Source organism: Loxodonta africana, chromosome 22, assembly GCF_030014295.1.
Source record: "Loxodonta africana isolate mLoxAfr1 chromosome 22, mLoxAfr1.hap2, whole genome shotgun sequence".
NCBI classification, from domain to species: Eukaryota; Metazoa; Chordata; class Mammalia; order Proboscidea; family Elephantidae; genus Loxodonta; species Loxodonta africana.
In genome coordinates, this window is record NC_087363.1 from 74,948,627 (window position 1) to 74,964,833 (window position 16,207).

Sequence of the window (16,207 nt, forward strand, 5' to 3'; positions counted from 1 at the left end):
GGACGTGTGTAGGTCCACGCTGGTGGGGGGTCTATGAAGACAGCAGTGTGTCACTCCAGGAGTCCAAGAGCCCTGCGATGAAGTAGTAGGTGACCAGTGGCATTTTTCACTTTTTTTCCAATTGTTATGATCTCACATAACCAAAACCAGCTGCCGTGGAGTCCGTTCTGACTCATGGCGACCCCGTGTGGATCAGAGTAGAACTGCACTCCACAGGCTTTTCAATGGCTGATCTTTTCGGAGTAGATCAGCAGGCCCTTCTTCTGAGGAGCTTCTGGGTGGACTGGAGCCTCCAACCTTTTGGTTAGCAGCTGAGTGTGCTAACTGTTGCACCCCATAGGGACTCCACATAGATAAAGCAAATTGAAAAAAAAAAAAAAAAAGGCTCTTCCTGTATTTTTTTTCTTTCTAGGAAATGAGCAAAACTATCTATACATCTTTTCAGGGCACCAGCAGGGCCTAGAAGCATTCCTCGGGAGGATGCCACAGCTGTCTGGCCAGAGTTTATAAGGTCTTTGGGACCCTGGTTAAATGCCTCGTCTGTTCTTCCTAATTCTGGTTATCTCACAGGAAAGTGTTTGTTAGGTATATCCGTTTTTGTAACGTGTAAATCAATATTTTCAAGCTTAAAAAACCATGCCTCCAGGTTGGGGCTAACCCCTAACTTTGCAATACAAAGGTGAAGCATCATAAGCGTGACTGGGCCTCAAGGGTTGGAGGAGTGACTGCCCACAGGAGGAAAGCCTAAGATCCTTCCACTTTTTAGAGGCCAAGTGGACAGACAGTTCCAGGCCATTGCTAGTGCTCAACGGGAACACGTCGAGCAGCCGTAGGTGAGCAGAGCGGAGAGCTGTGAGGCTTCCTCACTCCTGTTGGCCCCAGCGCTGCAGAACGGTAATACTTCTGCTGATCTAACTCCTGAATAAGTCGGTGGTTTCTCCCAATGAGAAATCATTTAAAGACAAATGCCAAACGCTATTTCAACCCCGGGGAGCCTTCGTTTCATGCTTTGCCAGTTAGCTTTGGTCCCCTCCCTGCACAGCTGATTCGTCCTTCAGAAGTTACAAATCACAGCAAACATCTTCTCGGAGACCACACTGAACGTGCTAATAACTGCATCACTAATACGGCATTGTTTGCAATTAGGGATGTGAATGTGTGCTTTAAGGAAAAGTAATTTTTTTCCCCCCAGAAAGTGAAAATAATTAGATGAACTGATCTCCCCCCCGCCCCGTAATGGATGTTTCCACAACGCTTCCTTTATTATTATTTGGTTGAACAAAAATACACATTTTAACTGCTAAACCGTACTGACTACAGGAGTTTTAAAGAGCCTATTACTATGCAGTTACAACAGGAGACACACAGTTAAAGTCATGTCATGGTTTCCAACGACATTCAGAAGGGTTAAGGGGGGCTCCTCGGAGCCCTCCAGAAAAATCAGACGCTTATTGTGGAAGGGCCTTGAGTATCGCATTCACCTCCTCGGCCACCGCGGTCAACGCAAACTCAAACTGCTCCTGTGTAGGGGGGACAAGAAAGAAACACGGATGTAAACAGATCTGTTTTCTCTCCACTCCAGTCTTGAACTCAGGTGTGTTATTTTGCAGAAAGAAGTTGTTTAGGAAAAAATGAAAACTGTGTAGGTCGAGTCACATACTTCATGGAAGGAATGAAAGGCTCTTTGGCTTATTTACACAACAGACCCCATGCTGATGTTAACTGAAATTTCTTGTCCTGGCAAGTCTCATCTTTTATCACTGGGAACTAGCTGCCGATAGAAACAGTGACCGTGAACACGGCTTGGAGAAGCCGGCCACATCCTGCTGATTCCATCGGATCCAGAGATTGCATGTGGCTCACAGCCTGGATTGGGAGGCATGAGAGAATCAGTACAGCTCTGTGACATTTGTACCTTTTGGCCACCACCATTCCAGGGGAATGCAGGCAGGGCCATTACAAAAAGCACAATTATAACTATTCTTGTTTGTCTGTTCTAGAAAAATGAATAACAGCAATGCTACCATTGCTTCCGAAATCAATAGGCTGTTCAGCCCAACTCAGTTTTGTTCCAATTGCCACGAAATCTCATCTCATTCACAACTTTTTCTAATTTAAAATGTGCGTATGTCCAACTGTGCTCACGGATATAAACACATAATGCAGGAAGCTATACACCGTCTTGAAATGTAAATGTCCGTGGTAATGAGGAGAAATGGAGTACTGTATTCCATATGCCAAGATTCTTTAACCCTTGAAGTGACTAGCCCTTAGCACACAGAGAAAGAACAAACCTGAGACCTTCCCATGTAGGTAAAATGGCCATTCTTGCCTTATTCTTTTCGGTTTCCATATAAATGCCTCTATAATATTGCATTATATGCATTAAATGCCTCTATAACACTATAATATAAACATTATATGTACCATATATATTATATATGTGTACTATGTATAAGTATATACACTATTACATAAAATTCTAAATTAGGCTTTGAGGTACTTTTCAATTATACCAGAGAAGTCACAGAAAATCATAAATTATACAAACTATTACCTAGCAGCTTTTGACTAAGGACAAATTGATGGCATAAATAATTTGGTAATTCAAGTAATAGGATAACTCCAAACAAAAAATGATTTTTAATTTCCATTTTGGCTGTTCAGTACATAATTTGTTGTTGGCTACCACTGAGTTGGCCCCTGACTTGTGGTGACCCCATGTACAACAGAATGAGATGCTGCCAGTCTTCTCCATCTTCATGATTGGTTGTGGATTGGACTATTGTGGGTCATAGGATTTTTACTGGCTGATTTTTGGAAGCAGATCACCAGGCCTTTCTTCCTAGTCTGTCTTAGTCTGGAAGCAACACTGAAACCAGTTCGGCATCAAAGCAACACGTGAGCCTCCACTGACAGGTGGGTGGTGGGGCTACACATGGGGTGCATTGCCCAGGAATCGAACCCTGGTCTCCCGCATGGAAGGCGAGAACTCTACCACTGAACCACCACTGCCCCCCGAGGACATAACAGAAACAAAGAAAAGGGCTAAAATAACAACACCAGAAAGTCAAAATAATTTTATTCCCACTTCCTTTAATACCCCACTTGACCTGACATTAAAGGAATTATCTACTGTGCCTTTTGCTAGCATGGCCACACAGACTTTTAATGGAAATTTCAGAAACTATTACCAAAAGTGGTAAGTAACCAAGGTAGATTTTAGAATGCGTCTGACACTGTGCTTCATAATCGCTTTGGGCTTAGAGCTGCAGAAGGCAGGCGTATCTAACACAGCCCTGCAATGTTCTCACTGCACACAGCCCACAGCTCCCACTCTGGTACCGAGTCACTTGGAGCTGCTTCTCCAGCCCAGGCCATCACCAGGCTGCATGCAACACACAGTCTGTTTTAAAGTTGCTTCTCCCCCTGCTGCCAGGCTCACTGTTTAATGCAATGTGCTGCTTACAGGATCCAGTTTTATTATGCATAAGCAGCCACACCAGACCACTTCTTCCCAAAATGGTGACCTGCCAATGGGCAGACAAAGGTTTCATAATAAAATGAAAATGCAAATCATTTGTTTCAATGCAAAAATTAAGAGTGACATTTTGGGAATATAATTTTAAGTGTCATATACCTGTCATATCTTTTGACTCACTGGAAATCTATCCTAAAGAAATAATCTTTAGAAGGGAAAAACAGACAAGCACAAAGATACTCCCTGCAGCCTTATTTACACAGTGAAAAACTGGAAACATTCAAATGCCAACAATAGGAGAAAGACTAAGGAAATAATTTTATATAATTTATTGGAGCCTTATACAACCATTTAAAAGAATCCAATAAGAAAGTCTAATATTTATATTATAATGTTAAGTGACAAAAGAAAAATGAAGAATTGCACCTACGTTTTGATTACAATAATATAACATTTTATGAATTCATAAGCAAACATAGTGGGAGAGGAATATGGAAAATTGAAATAGTTGGGGTATTTACTGCAACATTTTAAAACTGTTCCAGTATTGTGTACCCCAAAGGAGCCACCGCCCATCTATCAGTTTGTCATACTGTGACAGCTTAGGTGTGGCTATGACGCTGGATGACGGTGGACGTTATGCCACTGGTATTCCAAATACCAGCAGGGTCACCCATGGTGGGCAGGTTTCAGCAGTGCTTTCAGTCTAAGAGAGACTAGGAAGAAAGACCTGGTGATTTACTTCTGAAAATCAGCCAGTGAAAACCCTAGATCACAACAGAATATTATCTGATACAGTGCTGGAAGATGAGACCCTAGGTTGGATTCATCTCCATGAGGTTGGAAGGCACTCAAAATACACAGTAGCCCTAACAATGGACTTAAGCATTCCAGTGATGGTGTCCAAAACCAAGAAACCAAACCCAGTGCCGTCGAGTTGATTCCAACTCATAGTGACCCTATAGGACAGAGTAGAACTGTCCCATAGAGTTTCCAAGGAGAGGCTGGAGGATTCGAATTGCCAACCCCTTTGGTTAGCAGCCGTAGCACTTAACCACCGTGCCACCAGGGTTTCTAACGATGGTGTAGGACTGGGCAATGTTTTGTTCTGTTGCGCGTGGGGTCTTCATGAATTGGAACTGACTCAACAGCAGCTAACAGCGATAACAACCCCACAGGACAGGAAGATCGACTGAGTCATCAGTGGGCTGCCCGGCTCATCACTGAAAGTGCACTTACTTTGTGTGCTGGGCTCACTAACCTAGGGGAGGTGGCTCTGGCGAATTAGCTGGTGGAGGGACGGAGCCTTGGCTGGCGGGACGAGGGAGATTCTCACAGCAGAGGGAACTTCCCAGCAGGGCTGCTGTGCTATCAGAGCCAGTCCAGGATGAGATGGGTTATGTCAGGAGGCCTTGCTCCTTCGTCAAGAAAAATGTCAATGGAAAGCTGGGCCAGCTTCTTGTTCCACCGCCAATGATAACGGTGCGTGGACCCTCAGCAGTCTACGGACCACGTTTCTTTTTCAGTAAGCCTTATTTTTCACAACAGTTTTAGGTTTATAGAAAAATGCTCAGAAAGATCCAAAAAAAGAACCAAACCTGTTGCCATTCCGTCGATTCCAACTCATAGCAACCCTAGAAGACAGAGGAGAACTACCCCATAGGGTTTTGGAGGAGCGGCTGGTGGATTCGAAGTGCCGACTTTTGGTTAGCAGCACTATCACTTAACCACTGTCCCACCACAGAACGAAACACTGCCTGGTCCTGCACCATCCTCACAATCGTTGTTATGCTTAAGCCCATTGTTGCAGCCACTGAGTCAATCCATCTCGTTGAGGGTCTTCCTCTTTTTCACTGACCCGCTACTTTGCCAAGCATGATGTCCTTCTCCAGGGACTGATTCTTCCTGATAACATGTCCGAAGTGTGTGAAACATAGTCTCGTCATACTTGCTTCTATGGAACATTCTGGTTGTACTTCGTCCAAGACAGGCGTGTTTGTTCTTTTGGCAGTCCATAGTATATGCAATATTCTTCGCCAACACCACAATTCAAAGGTGTCAGTTTTTCTTCAGCCTTCCTTATTCATTGTCCAGCTTTCACATGCATGTGAGGTGATTGAGAACACCACAGCTTGGGTCAGGCACGCCTTAGTCCTCAGGATGACATCTTTGCTTTTCAACACTTTAAAGAGGTCTTTTAGCAGCAGATTTGTCCAATGCAATGCGTCTTTTGATTTCTTGACTGCCACTTCCATGGGCATTGATTGTGGATCCAAGTAAAATGAAATGCTTGACAACTTCAATCTTTTCTCCATTTATCTTGATACTGTTTATTGGTCCATTTGTGAGGCTTTTTGTTTTATGTTGAGGTGTAACCCATATTGAAGGCTGTGGTCTTTCATCTTCATCAGTAAGCATTTCAAGTCCTCCTCACTTACAGCAAGCAAGGTTGTATCATCTGTATAACACAGGCTGTTGATGAGTCTTCCTCCAATCCGGATGCCCCATTCATATAGTCCAGCTTCTCATATTATTTGTTCAGCGTATAAACTGAATAGATAGGGTGAAAGGATACAACCCTGACACACGCCTTTCCTGACTTTAAACCATGCAGTATCCCCTTTTTCTGTTCGAACAACCGCCTCCTGATCTATGTAAAGGTTCCTCATAAGCACAATTAAGTGTTCTGGAATTCCCACTCTTCACAATGTTATCCATAATTTGTTACGATCCACACAGTCGAACGCCTTTGCATAGTCAATAAAATACAGGTAAACGTCTTGCTGGTGTTCCCTGCTTTCAGCCAGGATCCACCTGACATCAGCAGTGACATCCCTGGGTCCACGTCCTCTTCTGAATCCAGCCTGAATTTCTGGCAGTTCCCCGTGGATACACTGCTGCAGCTGCTTTTGAATGATCTTCAGCAGAATTTTACTTGCACGTGATATTAATGACATTGTCTGATAATTTCCACATTCAGTTGGATAATCTTTCGTGGGAACAGGCATAAATATGGATCTGTTCCATATTTTTATAGGCCTGTCTAATCTTTGGTTGAAAAGTGGACTTCGGGAGTGGTTTCAGTTCTGAGTTAGCACGGTGTCCAGGGGCCAGAGCTTCAGAGGTTCCTCCAGTCTGTGTCAGACCAGTAAGTCCGGTCTTTTTTTGTGTGTGTGTGAATTTGAATTTTGTTTTACCTTTTTCTCCCACTCTGTCTGGAACCCTCTGTTGTGATCCCTGTCAGGTTGGTTGGTGGTGGTACCCGGCAACTATTTCTTTTGGGCTCAGGCTGCTGGAGGCTGTGGTTCATTAGTCCTGACACAAAGGGTTTTATTTGCGTTGGTTGGTACTGGCCAGGGCCTAACACGTCCTAGCCTCTCCCCGCCACCCCGCCCCCTTAGTGTGCTCTAGCCTTGCTTACTTTGGACACATCATCAGGAAAAACCAGCCGCTAGAAGAGGACATCGTGTTTGGTTGAGGGGCAGTGAAAATGCAGGAAGCCCTCAATGAAAGGGACTGACACAAGAGCCACGACAATGGATCGAAACATACCAAGGATCATGAAGATGTCATAGAACTGGGCGACGTTTCGTCCTGTTACACATAAGGTCAACATGAGTCGGAGCCGATTCAACAGCAGATAACAACAGTCAACTACCCTCGTCTTTCCCAACAGGCTACCCGAAACTAACAAAAAGGAATAAGGTGGCCCCAGGGGCTCATTACCTTTCAGAATGCTGTAGAATTTTGGGTATTTCAAAAACTGAGGGATAAAACAAGGGAAAACAATAGTTGAAAGTCCTATCTAGTATAGTCATCTTGTACATTATGAAAAAGAAAAACAAAAAGGTGTGGGACTTAGAGGCAGGGGAGCTCAGCTCTAGTGTTTGTAAGCTGTGTGGCCTTGGGCAAGTCACCGAGCCTCTCTGAGTCTTTTGCATATAAAATGTTGAGAATTAAACCTGCTCTGCTCACCTGATAGGGCTGTGAGGGTTACACAGAAGTACTTTGGAAACTTTAAGGGATTAGACAGGTATTTATTTATATTTATAATCCTTCTGGCTCCAAACAAAGATCTGGGTAGATTAACTCAAATATGAACTGTTATTATTACAATGACCATTGTTCCTGATTTTAAAGAGAGCCACAATAAATGTATCACTTTAGCAAACTGTCATCGTCTAAAGCGCTCTGCTTTCCTTCTAGCTCTTCTAAGGGGATTAAGACAAAACATCTTTCTGTGTCTGTTACCTTCAGCCTCTCTTTTCACAAAAATAGGCCAGCCCCTACCTACTTCTGATCTCTGATAATAAAGCCAGGTGAAAAGTAGGGAGTAGGCACTGTGTAGTGAGCCCTGGTGGTGCAGTGGTTAAATGCTCAGCTACCAAACGAAAGGTTGGTGGTTCGAACCCACCAGCAGCTCCGCAGGAGAAAGATGTGGCAGTCTGTTTCCGTAAAGATTTACAGCCTTGGAAACCTTATGGGGCAGTTCTACTCTGTCCTACGGGGTCACTGTGAGTTGGAATTCATGACAACAATGGGTTTTTGGGGGGGGCGTTGTGTGTACGTGCACATTTATGTGTGTACATGTGTGGAAGGTGAGAGAGACAGAAAGAGATTAAATAAACAACTTCAATGGAATAGGAAGGATTTTATGAATACGAGATGTACAAGGGGGGATGGTTCGTGGGTATGAAGTGAATTAAACTTGATTTAATCAATGCTTGGTTGATTCAGGCACTGTGCTAGGCTAGGGAGATATAAATACGTCTAAGAACAATTACCTGTCTCAAGAAACTTATGGTTTATGTCTAGGCAGGACTGATGAAGGCGAGTTAGGGCATTTAGGACAATGGGCTTGTGGAGCAGAAAACTAGAAGGGCGAAATTAAAATGCAGAAAAGAGATAGGTAGGTAAAGTGGTGCATTAAGCTCTCCACCCCCCACCCCCCCCACCCACCCACCCATCCATCCATCCATCCATCCACCCACCCATCCACCCATCCATCCATCCGTTGTTGCTAGCTGCATGAGTCAAACCAGCTCCAACTCATGGTGACCTTATGTACACTGTCTATTCCTATATCATCCTCACGATCCCAGCATGCTTGAGTCCATCATTGTGACTATTATGCCAATCCGTCTTACTGCGGGTCTCCCACACCGTCTGGGGCCCTCTACTTCACCAAACATGATGTCCTCCTCCAGCGATTGATCCCTCCTGATGTCCAGAGCAAGCGAGTTGGACAATGTTGTGTTGTGTTCCATAGGGTTGTCGTTGGCTAATTTTCAGAAATAGCTTCCTTCCTAGTCTTCCTAGTCTGTCTTAGTCAGAAGCTCCACCGCAACCTGCCCACCATGGGTGATGCTGGTGATATTTGAAATACTGGTGGCATAGCTTCCAGCATCACAGCAACATGCAAGCCACCACAGTACAACAAGCTGACAGACAAGTCGTGAATATCTATCTACATATCTACATACTGTATCCATATCTATACTGGAAACCCTGGTGGCGTAGCGGTTAAGTGCTACAGCTGCTAACCAAAAGGTCAGCAGTTCAAATCCACCAGGCACTCCTTGGAAACTCTGTGGGGCAGTTCTACTCTATCCTATAGGGTCGCTATGAGTCGGAATCGACTCAACGGCAACGGGTTTTGTTTTTTTTTAACATATGTATACTATATACATAGGATTTCATGTGGGCAAATACGGCATTATTATTTCCTGGTTGTTGAACAGTGCTTATGGCTTTTATTTCTACAAGTGACAAAGGTAAAAGGGTAAATATCCTTACAGAAAGGAAGCCTGAAGACGTTGGTTAAAACGGTAACTTCCACGGAGATATATTAAAGGGGAGGGAAGGAGGGAAGGAATCTGTTTACAAGACACACATAACAGAGAGGAGATTCACTCATCTTCTGAAGTGTGTTATTTTAGCTACATCCTGTGATTTCTTCCCTTGTCCTAAAAATAAGCCTCTGTAGTGCCTGTTCTGATTGTACAGTGACTGAAATTGTGTGGACAATTTCATGCATTGATGTGTGACATCTCTTTTTTTTTTTAACCCTTGTGCTGCTGGTTAACTTTCCATGTATCTGGGTCTCACCTGCTTAGGTGGACCACCAGACTTGTGGGGTCCGCGGCTGTGTCTTATGTGTCTCTGGGGTATTTCTCAGGTTTGATACTGTGGCCCACTCAATCACGTTTCATTAATATTTATTGTTTGTCTGACTGAAATACATTCCAAGGAGCAAACAGAGCTATCTTGTGACTTTTTTAACATAAAAATGAAATTTTGAGTCAGTCTGGGCATAGGAGCTCAGGTCTCCTATTCTCAGGGTGCTGGGTGTCAGGAGGTGCTACCCTGCCTAGGTGCATGGTCTTAATCGGTCCTACTTGTACCCAGTTGAATATTAATGTGACTTGATTAAATTTATAAAAATGAGCGGACCGTAGACTCTCTTCTCCTGGCTTGTAGAAAGGAGTATTGAAGCTGGAGAGCACCACTCTGCCCAATTGGAGTCACTGTGCAAACGATTAACACACTCAGCTGCTAACCAAAAGGCTGGTGACTCTATTCCACCCAGAGGCACCTCGGAAGAAACACCTGGTGACCCACTTCTGAAAAATCAGCCACTGAAAATCCTGTGGACCACAGTTCTGCTCTGACACACATGGGGTCACCATGAATCGCAATCTACTCTCACACACACGGGGTCACCACGAATCGGAATCTACTCTCACACACACGGGGTCACCACGAATCGGAATCTACTTGAGGGCAACTGGTTTACTTTGCCCAAATAATTCTTCTATCTTTTTTGTTTAATTGAACTTCAGGGGGAAGTTTAGCAGTCTCGTGGGTAATGCTGGGCAAAGCAGTAACAAAGTAAGAGAGAATGGTGACTTTTATATATTCACTATTTCTTAGACCTTGATATTCCAAGAACTAAATTTACGTACACATTTGTAGACAGCCAGCTTTAAAACTCAACTTGAGGAAGAGGGTAAATCCCTATAGATAACCAATTCCAAACCTAAGTTACATATGGGACACACCCTCTGTCACCTGGGGGAGTCAGGGAATTGGGGTATTTGTTTACCAAATAATCTGGCTGATAGTGCCACATTATATAAATTTTATCAATTCCCAACTCAAAAATTAGAGTATGATTAAATACATGACACATAATTTTAATGAATATAGCTTACTCTTTCCTTGATGATTCCCAAAGGACTTCAGCTTATGTCGGGCCTTAGATCCACACTTCTGGGCTTCAGTGATCAGTGTGTTAAGAAGGACTTGCTTGGGCAAACAGAACAGCACACAGCAGAGGGCTGAGCGGTGTTCCCCTGGCAACAAGTTAGGCAATTCCTATCTTTTTTGACAAGAAGATATGCCTTCCTAATGATTTTGCCTAGATCAATACTAAAGTCAGTTTATATTCCTCGGGCCTACTTATACCATCTCTCAGATTTACATAGAGGCAAGGAGAGAAGGAGCTAGTTTGGAATCTAAGACTTTTTGGAAATTATCTAAATTTGATGGGTAGGGGTGGTTAGGTGGTAGACTTCTTGCCTTCCACATAGGAGACCTGGGCTCGATTCCCCACCAATGGACCTCATGTGCACCCACTGCCCATGTGTCAGCAGAGGCTTGCATGTCGCTATGCTGAACAGGTTTCAGCAGAGCTTCCAGATGAAGATGGACCAGGAAGAAAGGCCTGGCAATCTACATCCAAAAATCAGCCAATGAAAACTTACGAATTACAAATGTCCAACTCGACAGTGGCTAACTACAACATCTGTGCAGTTGGTAATGATGGAGACGTGGAGTCAAGATTTGGTCGGGGGCAGAATTAAGATTTCATTTCTGCTGATAAAAATCTCCCTGTTCTTCTAGTGTTCACAGCCTTTTCTACCCCAGTTCAAAGCCACCTGAAGCTCTGGGGATGCTGTCAGTTCTCGGGCCCAGAAAACCCAGGGGTGCAAGGCAAGTAGTGAAGGAGGGAACTGACCTGCACTCCGAGACTTGACAAGGTTCTCCTAGTGAGATGCACCACTCCATGGGACACACCTGTGGGTGGCTTGTCACTGATGTAGCAGCTGTCACCTGAATCCCTTCCTCTGGTAATAGCTCTCCTAACCTTTATAAAGTATTCTGTGGCAACACTGGGATAATAAGCAGATGTTTACAGTCTCAAGCACCTTCCCACAAGATACTTATAATGGGAAAAATAATAACTTCACAGTGGAGAAACCAGGCAGTCACACCCTTAACCAATCAAAGCAGTAGGTCACCAGCAACGAGACAAAGTCGGCATCTTGGGTCTCCTGATGCGACACGCTGAAAGACAACGGCACTGTGTGCGATTCTCGCCCAGATCCATCACCTGAATTCCATCATGATCAAAACTGCCCCAGATTAAAGGAGACTAAGGAGATAGGCCAAGGGTATGCGGGGCGTGATCCTGGGCTGGAAGTTGATCCACAAAAAGATGACTGGCGAGACAGCTGATGAGATCCAAACCAGGCCTATAGTCCATAAATTAGTTATGGTTCTGCGTCAATGTTAACTCCCTAGTTTTGATCACTGTACTGTGGTTATACAAGGTGTTAACATTTGGGGGATCTGGGTGAAGAATACATGACAGCTGTTTCAACAACTTTTTTTGAAAGTCTAAAACTATTTCAAAATGGAAAGTTAAAACTTACTAGAAAAATAAGAAATACGCCGTGACTTACAAGGAGTCCCAGGGTGGTGTAAATGGTAACATGCTTGACTACAAACAAAAATGGTCAGCAGTTTGAATCCGCCAGCCACTCCTTGGAAACCCTATGGGGCAGTTCTACTCTGTCCTACAGGGTCACTATGGGCCGGAATCGACTCGACGGCAACGGATTTAACCAATAAGGTACAGATATGCGAAAGCTTTTGTTGCTGTTGGACACAGACATTTACCCACTTTTCCAGTTCTTGTTAACCAAAGGTTAACCAGAAATCTTTCATTTTTATCCCTGTAGTTGCTAACGTGGCCTTTCAATAAGTATGCAAATTACCTATTTTTGGATGCTCAAGGACCCAAGCATACTCTGGGGACAATTCAGACGACCACCATCCTGATGGCCACCACACAGGTGGGAAGCTGAGGAGGGTGGGCAGATGTTTAGCAAACTCAAGACTCTCCCTAGGAGGATGGGAATCTGATCGTTTGCCTTTTTCTATAAAAATGCAATGTTTCTTCCTTTCCCATGAATCTGGGAATTCCAGGGGTTTCAACTCCTTGAGATTTTACTGCGTGTATTTATTTTGAAAATGTCAGAGTTGTTTCAGGAAACACCAGCAGACCTCTTGGGAAGGGGCTAGATGTGTCTTAACCCTAAGTAAGGCTGTTCTGGAAGATAGTTAAAGCTGAGAAATCAGCTAGTGACGAACTTTAAATTAAGCCTTATCCTTCCTTCCTCCCTCTTCCCTCATGAAACAACAGCCAAGAGACCCTGTAATGTATTTATGATCCCAGAGGATTGATTGACAGTACCTTTGTCTGGACCATGCCCGGTCTCTGGTCCCTCAAGTGCTCCAGGGTCGCAGCAATATCAATCTCTTTAGCACCTGCAACAAACCACAAATGGGGCTGAGTTCAGCACACAAGATAATCCAGGCTGCACCTGTCAATCTCCCGCTCTCGGGGCTCCCTTTGGGCTCATGGGCCAATTGAAAATTATTACATTCATCCCTCAGCAGACATGGTGGGCAGCTGCAATTTCAGTGTTCATATAAAAAAAAAGCAAGGGTGGCTTTCATTAGCATTAATTCAAGAATGCTTGGTTGAAAAATTGTTGGAAGATGCCTACATCGATTCTTACCAACAGCAAATCATTGCTATCAGGAGCTAAAGCTTTATTAGGTTTTTTTTGGGGGGTGGGGGGTGTATGTGTGTGTGAGATGTTTTAAATTGACAGAAAGCAGTATAAAAGCCTTAATTTCGATTGCATAAGTTTAAAAAAAAATTATTTAAAGAAATGAAAAATTAGGCTCACTAATCTTTGGCTTTTAATGTACAGTTCTCCATCTTTTAAAATTGAGTGTTTCTCAACTTTACATTGAAAGAAAAAAGGTCCTTAATTGCCGAAGCAATACTGAAGAAGAACAAAGTAGGAGGCCTCACACTCCCCGATCTCAGAACATACTATACAGCCAGAGTAATCAAAATGGCCTGGGACTGGTTCGATGGTAGACACACAGACCAGTGGAACAGAACTGAGAACCCAGAAACAAATCCATCTACCTATGGACAACCGATTTTTGACAAGAGGTCAAAGTCCATTCAATGGGCAAGATACAGCCTCTAACAAACACTGCTGGTAAAACTGGGTACTCATCTGCAGAAGAATGAAACAGGCTCTGTACCTCATACCATACTCAAAAACTAACTCAAAACGGATCAAAGATCTAAATGTTAAAGTGAAAACTATAAAGTTCCTGGCAGACAACATAGGGATAAAACTATGGGACCTAATTTTTTTCAAAAATAGATTATCCGTCACACTAGAAATGCACAAACAGCAGAAGACAAACGAGACAACTAAGATCTCATAAAAATCAAAAGCTTTATCAGAAGAGCAGAAGACAAGCTACAGACTGGGAAGAAGTCTTCGGAAACAACATATCCGATAAGGGTCTAATCTCTAAAATACATAGAAAATTTCAACAACTAAACAACAAAAAGACAAAACAACCCAATTATAAAATGGGCAATGGACATAATCAAAAACTTCACTAAAGAGGACATTCAAGCAGCCAACAAACACATGAAAAATGCTCATAATCATTAGCCATTAGAGAGATGCAAATTAAAACCACAATGAGATACGATCTCACCTCTGCTAAGAAGGCACTGATCAAAACAGAAAATAGCAAATGCTGTTGAGGATGTGGGGAGACTGGAGCCCTTATGCATTCCTAGTGGGACTGTAAAATAATATAAACACTATGGAAAGCGGTACGGTGCTTCCTCAAAAAACTAGAAATGGAACTACCTCATGATCCAGCAATCCCACTCTGAGGTGTATACCCCAAAGACTTAATAAAAGAGCCCCAGACGGACATATGCATACCTATGTTCACTGCAGCAGTATTCACAACAGCAAGAAGATGGAAACAACCTGAGTGTCCATCACTGGATGGACCGTAAACAAAATGGGACACACACATACCATGGAATACTGTGAAGCCACAAGAAGTCATGATGAGCTCCCAAAACAGGTTAGAATTGAGTGTTCTACATTTTAAGAAGAATTAGTAAAAATGAAATAGACCCGACTTACTGGTCTGACAGAGATTGGAGAAGCCCCAAGAGTATGGCCCCTGAACACCCTTATAGCTCAGCAACGAAGTCACTGCTGAGGTTCACCCTTCAGCAGAAGACTAGACAGGCCCGTAAAACAAGATCAGGCGGAATGGGCACCTGCCTGGGGGCATGGACGAGAAGGCAGCGGGGGACAGGAAGGCCGATAATGGGGAATCAAAGGTCCAGAAAGGAAGGGTGTTGGCAGCCAGTGTCACAAGATATGTGTATTAATTATTTAATGAGAAACTAGTTTGCTCTGTAAACTTTCATCTAAAGTACAATAATTTTAAAAAAGAATTAGTAAACATGCCTGTGACTCTATTTACTGAGAGTTCTCTTCCTATAGACAGCATCTATCTTATATGAAGAGTCCCTGGATGGTGCAAATGTTTGACATGCTCAGGTGCTAACCAAAAGGTTCAGGTCTACCTAGAGGCACCTCGGGAGGAAGGCCTGGTGATCTACTTCCAAAAAATCAGCCACTGAAAACCCTACAGAGCACAGTTCTACCGCGACACACATGGGTCACCACGAGTCAGGGCTGACTCGACAGCAACTAGCTTCATATACGGGGTGATGCTATTTTCATGAGAATAATTTTGAGTTGAAATTTAACCTTTTCATTCATTGAACACAACCTTGTTTTTCCATTTTTTGCCAGATCCTATGTAGATCGGGAGCCCTGGTGGTGCAGTGGTTAAGCTCAGCAGTTTGAATCCACCAGCTGCTCCTTAGAAACCCTGTGGTAGATAGATAATTAACAAGACAGGATTCCAAGCTCGCAAGCTTTTTACAGCTTAGAGGAAGAGATAAGACACGTCCACCAGTACAACAGTGCCAAATATTATGGGAACTAAAAGAATAAGAACAAGAGATCACCTCTGAAGTGGATTAGGGTCCATTTACCAGACCCCAGACAGGTGTCAGGCATTTCGTGTGCGTCGCTTTGTTCCATCTTTACCACAACACTACGAAGTGAGAACTATTATCCTCCTGTGTGGTAGATGAAGACTGCGCAGAGTGTAAGTGGCTGCGCTCCGTCAGAACCCAACAGCTCGAGGCTTGTGGGGAAGCGTCCTGGAGGTCTGAAGAGCAGACCAAGCTGCCCTGAGCAGAGGAACTCTGTTCCTTTCTCTTTCTATCATAGCCTTGAAGTGGACATCAGGCTAGTGTCCGAATCTGGTTGCACACCAGTCCCTCAACCACAGAATTAGGAGAATACATTAAAAATTTCCAAGGTGGCTTAGTTTTTCAAAGTCTATGATTACATGGCTTTATTTGAGTGGCAACTGAGAAGCCCACGGAGTTGTCAGAGCATGGCAGCATCACGAGCAGGATCGCTGCAGGAAGATACTTCTGATGGTGGAAGGAGA

At 43.7% G+C, this 16,207-nt stretch overlaps 1 protein-coding gene across 1 annotated transcript in view; it reads right to left on the reverse strand.

Annotated features, from left to right (window-relative positions):
* Window positions 1-481: 481 nt before the first annotated feature.
* PTPRN2 (protein tyrosine phosphatase receptor type N2) overlaps window positions 482-16,207 on the reverse strand; it is a 1,410,930-nt gene continuing 1,395,204 nt past the window's right edge. Inside the window, exons 22-23 of the mRNA XM_064274265.1 lie at window positions 13,023-13,096; window positions 482-1,520 (exon numbers count right to left, since the gene is read on the reverse strand). Coding sequence (XP_064130335.1) covers window positions 1,449-1,520; window positions 13,023-13,096 — 146 coding nt within the window. The 3' untranslated portion in view covers window positions 482-1,448. The remainder of the gene's footprint in view (window positions 1,521-13,022; window positions 13,097-16,207) is intronic.